The sequence below is a fragment of the Ornithorhynchus anatinus genome, chromosome 3 (genome assembly GCF_004115215.2).
Source record: "Ornithorhynchus anatinus isolate Pmale09 chromosome 3, mOrnAna1.pri.v4, whole genome shotgun sequence".
Lineage (NCBI taxonomy): Eukaryota > Metazoa > Chordata > Mammalia > Monotremata > Ornithorhynchidae > Ornithorhynchus > Ornithorhynchus anatinus.
Window position 1 is genome coordinate 88,715,832 of NC_041730.1, and position 17,368 is coordinate 88,733,199.

General features: G+C 47.6%; 1 protein-coding gene across 2 annotated transcripts in view; it reads right to left on the minus strand.

Moving 5' to 3' along the window:
- The window catches only part of CCAR1 (cell division cycle and apoptosis regulator 1), a 48,900-nt gene extending 41,757 nt beyond the window's left edge, over positions 1-7,143 (minus strand). The window contains exons 1-2 of one of the 2 annotated variants that reach the window (XM_029059931.2): positions 6,952-7,143; positions 4,131-4,250 (exon numbers count right to left, since the gene is read on the minus strand). In XM_029059931.2, the coding sequence (XP_028915764.1) occupies positions 4,131-4,203 (73 nt within the window). In that variant the 5' untranslated portion in view covers positions 4,204-4,250; positions 6,952-7,143. The remainder of the gene's footprint in view (positions 1-4,130; positions 4,251-6,951) is intronic. The other variant, XM_029059929.2, reaches the window with a different exon arrangement.
- Positions 7,144-17,368: the final 10,225 nt, after the last annotated feature.

Below are 17,368 nucleotides of genomic sequence, written 5' to 3' on the forward strand. Positions count from 1 at the left end.
GGTCGGTGTTGAGGATGTATACTATGGCACCTAGGGATGGGAGGGCTGGCATGCATTCATTCATATTCATGAGTACTTACTGTGTGCAGAGCACTGTACTATGTGCTTGGGAGAGTACAACAACAGACAGACACATTCCCTGTCCACAATGAGCTTACAGTCTAGGGGGGAGATGGACATTAACATATGTATATAAAAATTACAGAAGTGCTGTGGGGCTGGGGTGGGGGAGGGAGAACAAAGGGAGCAAGTCAGGGTGAGATAGAAGGGAGTAGGAGATGAGGAAAAGCGAGGCTAAGTCTGGGAAGGCCTCCTGGTGGAAATGGACCTTCAGTAAGACTTTGAAAGGGGGGAGAGTCATTGTCTGTTGGATCCGAGGAGGGAGAGCGCTCCAGGCCAGAGGCAGGACGTGGGCAAGGGGTCGTTGGGGGAGATCGAGAGGAACTGGCAGAGAAAGTGGGATAGGTGCAATGAGTTTAGTGGACAGGATCACCGTGAGGAGTGAAGGTCCGATCTGCAGGGGACGGGACGTGGCCGAGGGGTAGGTTAGAAGAGCGTTGCCGGCAAGGGGTAAATCCGAGATGGTGAGGTAAGAGGTGGAGGTGTTACCTCACGACAATTGTGTGTCCAAGCTGATGTGTGGCTGAGGTGGTGTGAAGGAGGTCAGTGGAGTTAAAAGGACAAGGATGGTGGGGTGGGAATAGAAAAGAGTCCCAGGAATCATCAGTATGGAGGTTAAATAAGTGAAGGATCATCATATGAGGAGGGAGTGACAGAACGTAGGGAGGAGGGTAGGACAGGCATCACAATCAGCAAGAAATGCAGAGGGCTCAGAGGGCAGGCATTAGATGACAGCTGTGACAGCTGCTTGTAGCTAGACACCCCAGTCGAGACCGATAATGTTAGCTTCAAAGGACAAAAAGGCAGGGGTGTGATAGCAAAATTGACACTGGGGGAACCGAGTGCGGGCCAATTATAATAGTATTTGTTAAGCGCTTATTTTGTGCCAGGCACTGTACTAAGCGCTGGGGTAGATATAAGCAAATCGAAGTGGACACAGTCTCTGTCCCATGTGGGACTCACAGTCTCAAATCCCATTTTACAGATGAGGTAACTGAGGCTCAGAGACGTGAAGTGACTCGCCCAAGGTCACACAGCAGACAGGTAGCAGGGCCGGGATTAGGACCTATGACCTTCTGACTCCCAGGCCGGAGCTCTTTCCCCCAGGTCACGCGGTTAGGGGAGCGTGGGGGAGGTGCGGCGGAAAAGAGTGAAAGATACAACACCCCTGGGAGAGAAAGCGAGAGAGGAGATGAGTCTCCACAGCGATGAGATGCCAGGTGATCTGAGGGGAAGCCTGGTGGGAGAGAAGAGCAGGAATGGGGAGGAGGGAGAAGACGTAGGGAACTTAAACATTTCATTTAGTGCATGTGGAATTTTGACAAGTGAAAGCTTTTACAGAAACACTAAGTTATTTTACCCAGCTTTGGCTTTATGCTGGAGAAAGGAGGGAGGGGGAAGAGGTTACGACGAGGAGCGACCCAGCCAAACTACACAGCTTGAGCCCAGCTAGTGGTGCCCCTTCCTCTTGCGACAAAGAGTTTGGCTTGGGTTGGACAACTGCATCCCCCACCAGAATGGGGTGTTCGGACCGAAATGCCTCCAGAGCACAGGCCCTGGGGGTCAGGAGGACCTGGATGCGAATCCCAGCTCCGCCACTCGTCTGCTGTGTGACCTTGGACAAGTCACTTCACTTCTCTAGTCCTCAGCTATCTGGAAAATGGGGATTAAGACTATGAGCCCTATGTGGGACAGGGACTCTGTCAAACCCGATTACCTTGTATGTCCTGGAATAAAGAAAGCACTTAAAGAGCACAGTGATTATTATTAACAACCCTGAAGACTGGACAATTCTCAGCTCGGGCCTACTGCCCTAGCAAACTTTGCCACCTAAGATATATCTGTGTTTCTTTGTTTTTCTGGTTTGCCCTGGCCAGAGAGTCAAATCTGTTGTACTAATAATGCAGAGGATGGCCCATTTCATCAGTATCTGAAGTTAAAAACTGGGTTCCCTCTGTATTAACTTTCCCATATATGCATTAAAAAGGTACTCAAGCTGTTTCACGTGAATTTAAAGATCAGTCAATCTTTGTGTCAATTTTATTTGAGACCACTATTCTGAGGTAGATATATCAATATCAGATGGGCAAAATTTGATGACAATTTTTTCCCCACAGTCAATAAATGGTATTTACTTAGTGAAGAATGCCCTGTCCTAAGTGTTTGAGAGAGTACAATAGAGTTGGTAGACACGCTCCCTGCCGTCTAGACTGTAAGCTCACTGTGGGCGGGGAACGTGTCTGTTCTATTGTCTTCTCCCAAGCGCTTAGTACAGTGCTCTGCATACAGTAAGCACTCAAATATGACTGACTGACCCACTGCCCACAATGCGCTAGGGACTAGACAGGCATTAATATAATTTATAATATATAATATAATAAGTGTTGAGGGTGGGATGAATACCAAAAGCCCAAAGGGTACAGATCTGGATGACACAGGAGGGAGAGGGGGAAGAGAAGGCTTAATCAGGGAAGGCCTGTTCCATATATGTTCCAAAAGACAGTCAGTTAAGGCAGCCAAAGAAAGCTCATAAATCACTGAAGGACTAATATATCATATTGTACATGACACATGAACTGCTTGGTATTAATTCGAGTTAAAATTTGGGTTCTCCATTACCCAAAGGCCAATCATGGAGTCAGAAGAGCTACATTTTAAAGTTGGCTTGCCAAAAGTTGAGTCCGAAAATCCCCTTGCCTTCTTTCTCCATCTTTAAAATGGGACGATACATTTTTCACAATCCTCGGGGAAGTGTATTTTTAACTCGAGTCATCAGGAGGGACTTTTAAGAACAATGAGCCCTTCATATTTGTATTCTTAAGAAGATTTTGATTGCTTTAAAAAAATATTCTAAACTGAAGGATTGCTTGCCTTCACGTCTACTTAAAACCACAAGTAAAAGAGATGTAATACTTGAAAGCAGTCCATTCTTCCAGAATAGAAGTTTTAATTTTACTGAAAAAAAAATCCATATAAATTCTCCTCTCAATCTAAATTTAACAAAACCCTTTTCTGCCAAGAGTCTTGCTGAATCTAGAGACATCAAATTATGTCCCATCTCTCTGCAATGACCTAAAACTCAGTCCTGGATATTTTAAGCAAAAAAAGTAAAGCCCTACAAATAGTCCATTTTTGTGTGTCAAGGTAACCAAAGTACTGGAAGGTGAGCTCATTATCTGACAAATTCTTCATAAGGTGTAAGTTTCAATTCACCATAAGACTTGCTTTTAAAGCAGTCTGCAGTTAAGAGTCTGAAAGTCAATAAAAAGCTACAAATACATACATGCGCTTAATACCACTTTAATTTCTTAAATGAAAAGCCACAAACACACCTTGCTTGCCAATCCTACAGACTGAATCATTTCACCTCACACACCTCAGTGTGATTTATTTTCAAAATACAATATGCTTCAAGCACGCATCAAAAGAGCAAGGTATAAATATACTACAGAGCCATCACAGATTTCAAGAAAGGCCACGCTAGATTAATGAATTATTCATTTTGGGTCCGCTTTAAACACCTACATTCGACAAGATTTGATTTGGTTTAGCTTTCAACCCATTCTCATTATGTATATTAGATTCATTTTTCTCTCCTTCTTAGTTTGATACCTAAGCTAAATTTCATTTTAGTAAGACGAAAATGTAAACACCAGATAAAACTGAATACAGCCATCTTTAGACTACCCTAACCAAGGGAAAGTTAAACAGGTACTACCCACAAAACGCTTTTAGAAAAATGCAAGTTGGTTGCTCATTAGTTATAGGCAATTCAAAAGTTGCTGCCTTTTCAAAGGAAAATGAATAACTGCTGGCTTTACTCTCCCAGCAAAAAGCCAAGACAATCCTGCTATTCAAGAAAAAAATATCACTCCGCTGCTGCCCTCCCCCCTCGGACTAAATTTAGTGAGACGTTACATCTGATACTTCCCAACAAATGTAAATATAGTCTCTCTCCTTAACTGAGCTAACTTGAAAGGTGGACTGAAGTGGTCATTTCATAAACCTACCTGGCTGTGATACCGCAGTGGCGGTGAATTGCGTAGCCCACGGCGGATTCTTCTGCCCTCCAAACTGAGCCATGATGGAGGGAAAATGTCTTGGCTGGTTTCTCTTCTTATTTTCCTAATCTACAATTTAAAAAGATGCACGCTCTTAAACCAACGTTCACAACACTCAACCCTAACTTCCAGAGCCCACCATTTATAAAATCGAGCCCCCTCGCCTACCTAGGATGCATTTCTTCTCCCGGTTTCTTTTATTTTCCACAATTTAAAAAGATGCAGGCTCTCATACCAACATTCAACCCTAACTTCCAGAGCCCACCAGTTATAAGTCGAGCCACCTCTCCTACTTGGAGGCATTTCTTCCCCTGGTTTCTCTTATTTTCCTCATCTACACTTCAAAAAGACACAGGCTCTTATACCAACATTCACAACACTCACCCTAACTTCTAGACCCCACCGGTTATAAATCGAGCCACCTCTCTTACTTGGAGGCATTTCTTCTCCGGGTTTCTCTTCTTACTTTCCTCATCTACAATTTAAAAAGATGTAGGCTCTTATACCAACATTCACAACAGACTTCCAGAGCCCAGCAGTTATAAATCGAGCCACCTCTCCTACCTAGGATGCATTTCTTCCCCTGGTTTCTCTTATTTTCCTCATCAACAATTTAAAAAGATGCAGGCTCTTAAACCAACATTCACAACCCTCAACCCTAACTTCTAGAGCCCACCGGTTATAAATCGAGCCACCTCTCTTACTTGGAGGCATTTCTTCCCCTGGTTTCTCTTCTTATTTTCCTCATCTACAATTTAAAAAGATGCAGGCTCTTAAACCAACATTCACAACACTCAACCCTAACTAATTTCCAGAGCCCACCAGTTATAACGGAGCCATCTCTTCTCCGTGGAGGCATTTATCCCCACGGGAACCGTCAGAGCTATTTCAAGTTGGAGCGAGGGGCAGTGCCCCTTGTCAGCCGAGGGGTTGGTTGGCAAAAACGACGGTGTCGATGTGGATTTCAAAGCTAGTCCCTGAGCTCGCTGGGTGTCTGATGCCCTAGTGGACTCTCCCAAGCGCTTAGGACAGTGCTTTGCACACAGTAAGCACTCAAACATGACTGAAGGGCAAGGATGAAGGATGGTTCCCAGGGATGGCTGGTCCATCGGAGAAACACGTGTGACGGAGATGCCTCCTTTTCCACGCCCGAGTTGCCAACTTTCACAAGGTGGGAGGCCTCTTTCGCAGGGGGAAGGAAGAAAATGGGTTCAAAATCGGCTTAGTTGGAATTTAAAATTTTTTTTTTTTAGCAATGAATGCGATCGATTTTCCCACCTCGGGGCCTAGGCCCCTCTATGGAAACCCCCCGACCCGGAGGCAGCGTCTTTGAGGTTTCAGATGAGAAGCAGCATGGCCGCATGTCCACAGCAAGTCCTTAGGACCTGAGTTCTAATCCCCCTCGCCTGCTAGGTGACCTTGAGCAGGTCCCTTCCCTAGTCCTCTGCAAAACGGGGAGAAGAGCTCCTTCCTAAGGTTTTCAGCAGAGGAGCGGCTACAGGCCGAGCCTGGGAGTCCTTAGGACCTGGGTTCATTCATTCAATAGTATTTATTGAGCGCTTACCCTGTGCACAGCACTGTACTAAGCGCTTGGAATGTCCAATTTGGCAACAGATAGAGACAATCCCTGCCCATTGATGGGTTTACAGTCTAATCGGGGGAGATAGATGGACAAGGTTCCAATCCCCCTCGCCTGCTGGTGACCTTGGGCAGGTCCATTCCCTGGTCCTCTGCAAAATGGGGAGAAGAGCTCCTTTCTAAGATTTTTCAGCAGAGAAGCGGCTACAGCCCAGGCCTGGGAGCCCTTAGGGCCTGAGTTCTAATCCCCCTGGCCTGCTGGTGACCTTGGGCAGGTCCCTTCCCTGGTCCTCTGCAAAACGGGGCGAAGAGCTCCTTTCTAAGATTTTCAGCAGAGGAGAAGGTACAGGCCGAGCCTGGGAGTCCTTGGGACCTGAGTTCCAATCCCTCTAGTCTGCTAGGTGGCCTTGGGCAGGTCCTTTCCCTAGTCCTCCACTCCCTCCTCTGCAAAACGGGGCAAAGAGCTCCTTTCTAAGATTTTCGGCAGAGGAGCAGGTACAGGCCGAGCCTGGGAGTCCTTAGGACCTGAGTTCCAATCCCTCTAGTCTGCTGGGTGACCTGGGGCAGGTCCTTTCCCTGGTCCTCCACTCCCTCCTCTGCAAAACGGGGAGAAGAGCTCTTTTCTAAGATTTTCAGCAGAGGAGCGGCTACAGCCCGAGCCTGGGAGCCCTTAGGACCTGAGTTCTAATCCCCCTCGCCTGCTGAGTGGCCTTGGGCAGGTCCATTCCCTGGTCCTCGTCTCCCTCCCCTGCAAAACGGGGAGAAGAGCTCTTTTCTAAGATTTTCAGCAGAGGAGCGGCTACAGCCCGGGCCTGGGGGCCCTTAGGACCTGAGTTCTAATCCCCCTCGCCTGCTGGGTGACCTGGGGCAGGTCCCTTCCCTCCTCCTCTGCAACCCTACACATGGAGGCCCTCTTCTGCAAAAAGGGGAGACCCTGGGTGCCCGGGGGGGCCGAGTCGGGGTCCAACTGCCTCCCCCCCAGCGCTTAGAGCATCATGAGCGTCGAATGAGTACAAATAATGATAATAAGAGCAGCCCCCCCGGGCCTCCCTTCCTTTTTGAGGCCTGGGCAAGCCCGGGCCTCCTCTCCCGCCTTCCACCCGGCAAAAAGGAGGGAAAATGGCGTTTCTGCCTGGTCCCGCTGAGCGAGCACGAGTAGGGAAGCTGGGGAGGGTGAGGAGGGTGGTCTTACCCGCCGCGGATGGAGCAGGAGCTGCAGCCGGTGCTCCCTCCTCTTCCTCCCCGCCCGGAAACAAAGGACAGGCGGAACCCCGCCCCGCCCCCCACCGGGGCCGGGGGGACCGGGGGGACCGACGGACCGACGGACCGAGGCGGAAAGGAAGCGCCGGGGCTCCCCCGAAGCGGCCCGGACGCCCGTCCTGCCCCCCGGCGCCGCTCCCCTCCTCTCTCCCGCCTCGCTGCCCCCCCGACGGTCACCTCGGACGGCCCGCCGGCCTCGCCATTTCAACCCCCTCCTTGGGCGAAGGGCGCATGCGCACCCATCCCCCCCTTCTTCCTCCCCGCCCCGACGGCGTCTGACGTCAAGACGTAGGCGTGCCCACGCCTCCTCCCCCCTCCCACACACACGTGCGCGCAGAGCGCGCCCCGGGAGGAAAGGGGGCCGCTGATTGGACGACGGAAGGGGCTTTCCTGAAACAATGGAAGCCGGGGACGGGAGTGCGCATGCGCCGAGGCTGAGGGGCGCGGCCAGCGCGCGCATGCGCCGAGGCTGAGGCGTTCTGCGCGTGCGCACAAGGGGGCGAAGAGGGGAAGGCGAGGCCTTGTCACGTGGCGGGGTGCGCGCTGCCGCCATCTTCTATTTCAGAGTGATAATAGTGACAATGGTGTTTGTTAAGCGCTTACTATGTGCCCAGCACTGTTCTAAGCGCTGAGGTAGAGACAGGGTCATCAGATTGTCCCACATGAGGCTCACAGTCATCCCCACATGATAATAATAATAATAATGTTGGTATTTGTTAAACACTCTCTGCAGAGCACTGTTCTAAGCGCTGGGGGAGAGACAGGGTCATCAGGTGGTCCCACATGAGGCTCACAGTCATCCCCACATGATAATAATAATAATAATGTTGGTATTTGTTAAACACTTACTCTCTGCAGAGCACTGTTCTAAGCGCTGGGGGAGAGACAGGGTCATCAGGTGGTCCCACATGAGGCTCACAGTCATCCCCACATAATAATAATAATAATAATGTTGGTATTTGTTAAACACTCTGTGCAGAGCACTGTTCTAAGCACTGGGGGACAGACAGGGTCATCAGGTTGTCCCATGTGAGGCTCACAGTCTATATCCCCATTTTACAGAGGAGGGAACTGAGGCCCAGAGAAATAATAATGATGTTGGTATTTGTTAAGCGCTACTCCGTGCTGAGCAGCATGGCTCAGTGGAAAGAGCCCGGACTTGGGAGTCAGAGGTCATGGGTTCGAATTCCGGCTCTGCCACCTGTCAGCTGTGTGACTGTGGGCAAGTCACTTCACTTCTCTGTGCCTCAGTGACCTCATCTGTAAAATGGGGATTAAGACTGTGAGTCCCACGTGGGACAGCCTGATTCCCCTGTGTCTACCCCAGCGCTTAGAACAGTGCTCGGAACATAGTCAGCGCTTAACATTATTATTCTAAGTGCTGAGGTAGAGACAGGGTAATCAGATTGGCCCACATGAGGCTCACAGTCATCCCCACATAATAATAATAACAATGTTGTCATTTGTTAAACACTTACTCTGTGCCGAGCACTGTTCTAAGCGCTAGGGGAGAGACAGGGTCATCAGGTGGGCCCACATGAGGCTCACAATCTTAGTCCCCATTTTACAGAGGAGGGAACTGAGGCCCAGGGAAAAATAATGATGTTGGTATTTGTTAAGTGCTTACTATGTGCTGAGCACTGTTCTAAGCGCTGAGGTAGAGACAGGGTAATTAGATTGTCCCACATGAGGCTTACAGTCTTCATCCCCATAATAATAATAATAATGGTATTTGTTAAGCGCTTACTATGGGCAGAGCACTGTACTAAGCGCTGGGGGAGAGACAGGGTCATCAGGTTGTCCCACGTGAGGCTCACAGTCTTCATCCCCATAATAATAATAATGTTGGTATTTCCTAAACGCTTACTACGAGCAGAGCACTGTTCTAAGCGTTGGGGGAGAGACAGGGTCATCAGGGTGTCCCCCGTGAGGCTCACAGTCTTCATCTCCATAATAATAATGTTGGTATTTAAGTGCTTACTATGTGCCGAGCACTGTTCTAAGCGCTGGGGAGATACTGGGTAATCAGGTTGTCCCACGTTATCCCCATTTTATTCAGTTTTAATCCCCATTATATTCATTCATTCATTCAATAGTATTTATTGAGCACCTACTATGGGCCGGGCACTGTACTAAGCGCTTGGAATGTACAGTTTGGCACCAGAGAGAGACCATCCCTGCTCAGTGACGGGCTCACAGTCTCCAGCGTCTGGCTATTTCCATAAAACAGCAGCATAGGTCGGGAAGCACAGAGTAATTCTTGTAGGCAGGATTTATTCATTCATTCCTTCATATTTATTGAGCACTTACTGTGTGCAGAGCAGTGTACTAAGCGCTTGGAATGGACAATTCGGCAACAGAGAGAGACCATCCCTGCCCAATGATGGGCTCACAGCCTATACGGGGGAGACAGCAAAGCAAAAGAGAACAAAACAAAACAAGCAGTCTGTAAAACAAATTTTACAGATGAGGTAACTGAGGCCCATCGAAGTGAAGTGACTTGCCCAAAGTCACACAGCTAACAGATGGTGGAGGCAGGATTAGAACCCATGACCTCTGATTCCCAAGCCCGGGCTCTTTCCACTGAGCCACGCTGCCTCTCTAAGCTTGGGTTACCTGGGCCCTTGCATAAGTGAAGTATTCATTCGTTCAATAGTATTTATTGAGCACTTACTATGTGCAGAGCACTGTACTAAGCACCTAGAATGTACAATTCGGCAACAGAGAGAGACAATTCCTGCCAGTGACGGGCTCACAGTCTAAACACCGGTCTTCGATCAATAAAGGAGTAGGATTTATAAGGAGAGCTGATCCTTTTTAGAGTATTTTATCACCCACTTAAGTCAGCTGTGTGACCGTGGGCAAGTCACTTAACTTCTCTATGCCTCAGTTACCTCATCCGTAAAATGGGAATTAAGACTGTGAGCCTCCCATGGGACAACCTGATTACCCTGTATCTACCCCAGCGCTTAGAACAGTGCTCTGCACATGGTAAGCACTGAACAAATATCAATATTTATTTATTTAGAAACAACCGCTTGATAATAGATTCAGATCCCTGCCCTCAGGGATCTCAGACCATGGACGAATTGTTAGCCCCGAGGAGGACAGGGACGGGGTCTGAGCGATTGTGTTCCATTTACCAGAATGCTTAGTAGAAGGCTTGCCCCCTACTCAGCCCTTCATGAATGTCACAATTATTATTATTTCCAAGGTCAAACAGATATAATAATAATAATGATGGTATTTGTTAAGCGCCTACTATGTGCCAAGCGCTGTTCTAAGCACTGGGGGGATACAAGGACTGGGGGGATACGAAGCAGCGTGGCTCAGTGGAAAGAGCATGGGCTTTGGAGTCAGGGCTCATGAGTTCGAATCCCAGCTCTGCCACTTGTTGGCTGTGTGACTGTGGGCAAGTCACTTAACTTCTCTGTGCCTCAGTTCCCTCATCTGTAAAATGGGGATTAAGACTGTGAGCCCCACGTGGGACAACCTGATTCCCCTATGTCTACCCCAGCGCTTAGAACAGTGCTCGGCACATAGTAAGCGCTTAACAAATACCAACATTATTATTATTATTACAAGGTGGTCAGGTTTTCCCACATGGGGCTCACAGTCTTCATCCCCATTTTACAGATGAGGGGACTGAGAAGTAAAGTGACTTGCCCAAAGTCACACCGCTGACAAGCAGCAGAGTCGGGATTAGAACCCATGACCTCTGGCTCCCAAGCCCGTGTTCTTTCCACTGAGCCACACTGCTTCCCCCATTCTAAGCGTTGAGTAGCAGCGTGGCTCAGTGGAAAGAGCCTGAGCTTGGAAGTCAGAGGTCATGGGTTCGAATCCCAGCTCTGCCACTCGTCAGCTGTGTGACAGTGGGCAATCCACTTAACTTCTCTGTGCCTTAGTGACCTCATCTGTAAAATGGGGATTAAGACTGTGAGCCTCATATGGGACAACTTGATTACCCTGTATCTACCCCAGCGCTTAGAACAGTGTTCTGCACATAGTAGGTGCTTAACAAATGCCAACATTATTATTATTATACAAGATAATCAGGTTGCCCAAAATAGTCAGGATAACACTTTTAATCCCCATTTTGCAGATGAGGTAACTGAGGCAAAGAGAAGTTAGGTGACTTGTCCAAGGTCACAGGGTGAACAAGTGGCGGAGCCGGGATTAGAACCCATGTCCACTGACTCCCAAACCTGGGCTCTTTCCACTAAGCCACGCTGCTTCCCCAATTAAAATGAATTACAAGTAAGGGGAATAACGGAGTTTACAGATATTCATTCATTCAATCGCATTTATTGAGCGCTTACTGTGTGCAGAGCACTGTACTAAGCGCTTGGAAAGTACAATTTGGCAAGAGAGAGAGATAATCCCTGCCCAACAATGGGCTCATAGTCTAGAAGGGGGGAGACAGACAATAAAACAAACAAGTAATCAGGCGTTAATACCATCAAAGATATGTACATAATTGCTACGGGGGCAGGTGAGGGGGTGTCTATCCAAGTATTTTAGTGACAAGGACATGCTTAGAGAAGCAGTGTGGCTCAGTGGAAAGAGCCCGGGCTTGGGAGTCAGAGGTCGTGGGTTCTAATCCCGACTCCACCACTTGTCAACTGTGTGACTTCGGGCAAGTCATTTAACTTCTCTGGGCCTCAGTGGCCTCATCTGTAAAATGGGGATGTAGACTGTGAGCCCCATGAGGGACAACCTGATCACCTTGTATCCCCCCAGTGCTTAGAACAGTGCTTTGCACATAGTAAGTGCTTAACAAATACCAACAATATTATTATTATTATTATTATTATTATTATTATTAAGGGGCCCTGGGGGGGTGCAATGATTGGAAAATTAGACGGTAAACCCATCAATTAGACTGTAAGCCCATCAATGGGCAGGGACTGTCTCTATCTGCTGCTGATTTATCCATTCCAATCACTTAGTACAGTGCTCTGCACATAGTAAGCACTCAATAAATACTATTGAATGAATGAAATCAGAGGTTATTCATTTTATAATGGTATTTGTTAAGCATTTATTATGTGCCAGTCGCTCTACTAAGGGCTCAGGGAGGTACAGCCTGGCTTAGTGGAAAGAGCACAGGCTCAGGGGTCAGAGGATGTGGGTTCAAATCCCAGCTCCACCACTTGTCTTCTGTGTGACCTTGGGCAATCTACTTAACTTCTCTGTACCTCAGTGACCTCATCTATAAAATGGGGACTAAGACTGTGAGCCCCAAGTGGGACAACATGATGACCTCGTATCTAGTCCAGCACTTGGAACAGTCCTTGGCACGTAATAAGTGCTTAACAAACACCATAATTATCATTATTATTATTACAAGCTAATCAGGTTGGACATAGCTAATGTCCCATATGGAGCTCCCAGTTAATCCTCATTTTACAGATACTGGTACCTGAGGCCCATTCATTCATTCAATAGTATTTATTGAGCGCTTACTATGTGCAGAGCACTGTACTAAGCGCTTGGAATGTACAATTCAGCAACAGATGGAGACAATCCCTGCCCGCTGACAGGCTTACAGTCTAATCGGGGGAAAAAGACGGACAAAAACAGTGAAGTGACTTACCCAAGGTCACGCAGCAGACAAATGGGAGATCCGGGATTAGAACCCAAGTCCTTCGCACTCCCAGGCCCCTGCTCTAGCCATCAGGCCACACTGCTGCTTGTTAAATGCTTTCTAGGTGCCAAGCACTTTGCTATACACTTCGTATGCTAAGTGAATACAAGATAATCAAACTGATCCATATGAGGTGACAGTTTGAAAGGGAGGGATAATAGATACCTAATCCCCATTTTAGAGGTGAGGAAAGCGATGCAGAGAGAAGAGTTACTAAATAAGAGAGTTAATCTGTAAAATAAGGATTAAATACCTGTTCTTCCTCCTAATTAGACTGTGAGCCCCATGTGGGACAGGGATCGTCCCATTAACCTCATTAACCTGTCTCAACCCCAGTATTAGAGAAGCAGCGTGGCTTAGTGGAAAGAGCCCGAGCTTGGGAGTCAGAGATCATGGGTTCTAATCTCAGCTCCACCACTTGTCAGCTGTGTGACTTTGGGCAAGTCACTTCACTTTTCAGTGCCTCAGTTACCTCATCTGTAGAATGGGGATGAAAACTGTGAGCCTCCTGTGGGACAACCTGATTACCTTGTATCTACCCCAGCACTTGGAACAGTGCTTGGCATATAGTGAGCACTTAAGAAATAATAATAATGTTGGTATTTGTTAAGCGCTTACTATGTGCAGAGTACTCTTCTAAGTGCTGGGGTAGATACAGGGTAATCAGGTTGTCCCACGTGAGGCTCACAGTCTTAATCCCCATTTTACAGATGAGGTAACTGAGGCCCAGAGAAGTGAAGTGACTTGCCCACAGTCACACAGCTGACAAGTGGCAGAGCCGGAATTTGAACTTGTGACTTCTGACTCCCAAGCCTGGGCTCTTTCCACTGAGCTATGCTAAATACCATAATAATTATTATTATTATTGGGAGACAGAGGTCGTGGGTTCTAATTCCAGCTCCGCCACTTGTCAGCTGTGTGACTTTGTGCAAGTCACTTCACTTCTCGGTGCCTCAGTTACTTCATCTGTGAAATGGGGATGAAGACTGTGAGCCCCATGTGGGATAACCTGATTACCTTGTGTCTACCCCAACACTTAGAACAGTGCTTGGCACATAATAAGGGCTTAACAAATACCATCATTATTATTCATTATTATTATTATACTATGAGCTCACCAAATACCATATTAACACTACGAAACCAATGGTCAGTAATTTCTATTGTCGTGGAATGAACACTGTCAGTGGCATTTATTGAGTGCTTATTGGGTGCCAAGCCCTTGGACTACTAGTGTTTAGGAGAGAAGAGTAGAGTAGAACTGATAGACACATTTCGTGCCCACAGGGAGCCTACAGTCTAGCGGGAAAAGAATGAATACTAATGGCAGTTTTGAAGGGGGGGGAGGTCTATTACAGATGAGGAAACTGAGGCCCGGAGACGTTAGGGTCACACAACAGGCTAGTGTTGCAGCTTGGATTAGAACTTGGGTCTCCCGACTCCTCTTCTTGTACTCCTTCCACTAGGCCCTACTATATTAAGTGCTTAGTACACTTCTCTTCACAGAGCCCTCAATACATATGATTTAATTTATTCATTCATTCGTATCTACTGAGCGCTTACTGTATGTAGAGCACTGTACTAAACACTTGGGAAAGTACATTACAGTAATAACTGACATTGCCTGCCCACAACAAGCTTACAATCCAGGGACAAGCGTATAATCTATAGTCCATTCATTCATTCAATCGTATTTATTGAGCGCTTACTGTGTGCAGAGCACTGTACTAAGCCCTTGGAAAGTACAATTCTGCAACAAAGAGAGACAACGCCTGCCCAAACCGGGCTTACAGTCTAGAAGCGGGGAGACAGACATCAAAACAAGTAAACAGCCATTAATATAAATAAATAGAATTATAGATATATACACATCAAAACAAGTAAACAGACATTAATATAAATAAATAGAATTATAGATAGGTACATATATACACGAGTGCTGTGGGGCGGGGGGTAGAGCCAAGGGAGCAAGTCGGGGCGATGGGGAGGGGAGGAGGAGCAGAGGGAAAGGGAGGGCTCAGTCTGGGAAGGCCTCCTGGAGGAGATGAGCTCTCAGTAGGGTTTTGAAGAGGGGAAGAGAGTTAGTTTGGCGGATGTGAGGAGGGAGGGCGTTCCCGGACAGCGGGAGGACGTGGGCCAGGGGTGGATGGCGGGACAGGCGGGAATGAGGCATAGTGAGGAGGTTAGTGGCAGAGGAGCGGAGTGTATGGGCTGGGCTGGAGAAGGAGAGAAGGGAGGTGAAGTAGGAGGGGGCAAGGTGATGGAGAGCTTGGAAGCCAAGAGTGAGGAGTTTTTGTTTCATGCGGATGTTGATAGGCAAGCACTGGAGGTTTTTGAGGAGGGGGGTGACTGCCCAGAGCATTTCTGTAGAAAGATAATCCGGGCAGGAGAGTGAAGTATAGACTGAAGTGGGAAAAGACAGGAGGTTGAGAGGTCAGAAAGGAGGCTGATGCAGTAATCCGGTCTGGATAGGATGAGTGATTGTACTAGCGTGGAAGCCGTTTGGATGGAGAGGAAAGGGCGGATCTTGGCGATAGTGTGAAGGTGAGACCGGCAGGTTTTGGTAACGGATTGGATGTGTGGAGTGAATGAGAGCAGAATCAAGGACGACACCAAGGTTATGGGCTTGTGAGACAGGAAGGATGGCTGTGCCATCCACAGTGACGGGAAAGTCGGGGAGAGGACAGGGTTTGGGAAGGAAGATAAGGAGCTCTATCTTCTATCTTAGAACAGTGCCTGGCATATATCAAGCGCTTAACAAATACCATTTAAAAAAAAACACTGGGCAGAAGAATGAAGTATGGGCTGGAGAGAGGAGAGACTGGAAGTAGGGCGGTCTGTTGAGAGTGCTGCAGAGAGTAAGGTGGGATATAACAAGTGTTTGGACCAGTGTGGTGGCAGTTTGGTTGGTGAGGAAACGGATTCTGGAGCTACTGTGACAAAAGAACCCGAAGGATTTGGTGACTGAGCTTGAGAGTGAGAGAGAGAGAGTGTGTTTACCATGTGCAGCGCACCGTACTAAGCGCTTGGGAGAGTAAAATACAACCGAATTAGCGGACACATCCACCTGCCTAAAACGAGCTTAATCTAGAGTCAAGGATGATGCCAGAGTCGTGGAGTTAGGAGAGGGGGAGCGTGTCAACAGTGATGGGAGCATTAGGAGGAGAGGATTTGGAAAGGCAGGTGATATGCTGAGCAGCCTTGCAGACGTGTCTTGGAAGCTGACGGAAATATGAGACTGTAGAGGAAAGGTTGAGCTACTGAGGTAGATTTGAGAGTGGTAGCTGAAGCTCTGAGAGCTCTGAGCTTCCTAAAGGGACTGAGTGTGTAGATTGGGCATAAAAGGGGACCCAGAACTGCACCATGGGGGACACCCATATGCCTTCCAAGACCCTGTGTGTGGTTGAGAAGATTATTATTATTTTTATTTTTTGGAGAGAGTAAAAACTATATTTTTGTTGGGGTTTTTTTCCTGGAAACTTATATTGGAATATGAATAAAACCAGATTCTACTAAACGGAGCCTGTGTGAATAAAACCAGATTCTACTAAACGGAGCCTGTGTGGTCAAGCCTCTGTGAAAGGGGGGGAGTGGGCGGTGAGTCTTGAGGTCAGCGGTGGAGAGAGGCTTGACTGGTACTCTCCCAAGCGCTTAGTACAGTAAGCGCTCAATAAATACGATCGAATGAGTGAAGGAATAGCATAAGGCCTGAGAGTCTGGACCGTAAGTTCATTGCGGGCAGGGGCTGTGTCCATATACTGTTAGATCGTACTCTTCAAACTGCTTAGTACAGTGCTGTGGATATACTGAGCGATAGATAAATACGATTGACTGACCCACAGTTAGGGAGTGGGAAGCGGAGGAGGAGCCAGGAAAAGAGATGAAGAAGGAGTGGGGGGATAATAAGTAAAAGGAGAGCCGGGAGTGGAATGTGATATCAAAACAAGGTTAGATCGTGTTTCCGAGAGAAGTGTTCACTGTGTCGAAGTCTGACAAGAGGTCAAGATGGATTAGCATGGAGCAGAGGCTGTTAGAGTCTTGACTGTCAGTAGTGTCTTTCAAGAGTTAGAAGTAAGTGCTTAGTACAGTGCTCTGCAGACGGTAAGTGCTCAATAAATACGATTGAAGGAAGTGATGTAGAGTCACTTATAAAGGGGATCTGGCAGACTGTGGTGATTTTAAGTACCTATTAAATGCTATTACCTATTAAGTGATTGAAAAAAACCAATCTTTAGCCTCAATCCTTGGTGGAAAGCGTTCAGGACTGTATTTTTATCCTAAGTCTATCACCGAACGAGCCGCTTCTCCCAGATCCTTGGATGGCATGTTATGCATCTTGTCGCCGTCTCCTAAATGTGAATTGAAGTCAAATGATATAACACTCATTTTAAAGGTCATGCTTGGCATTACTTGGGAGACAGAGGAGGAGACTGTGAAAAAGACGGAGAAGGAGCGCTCGGAGAGTTAGGAGAAGCAGGAGAGGACAGTGTCAGTGGAGCCAAGGTTGGATAATGTTTCCAGGAGGAGGGGGCAGTCCCCAGGTCAAAGGCGGCTGGGAGGTCGAGGAGGATTAGGATGGAATAGAGGTTAATTCTCAGATTTGGCAAGAAGGAGGTCATTAGTGACCTTAGAGAGGGCAGTTTTCATTGGGTCAAGGGGATAGAAGCCAGATTGCAGGGGTTCAAGGAGAGAATTGGAGGAG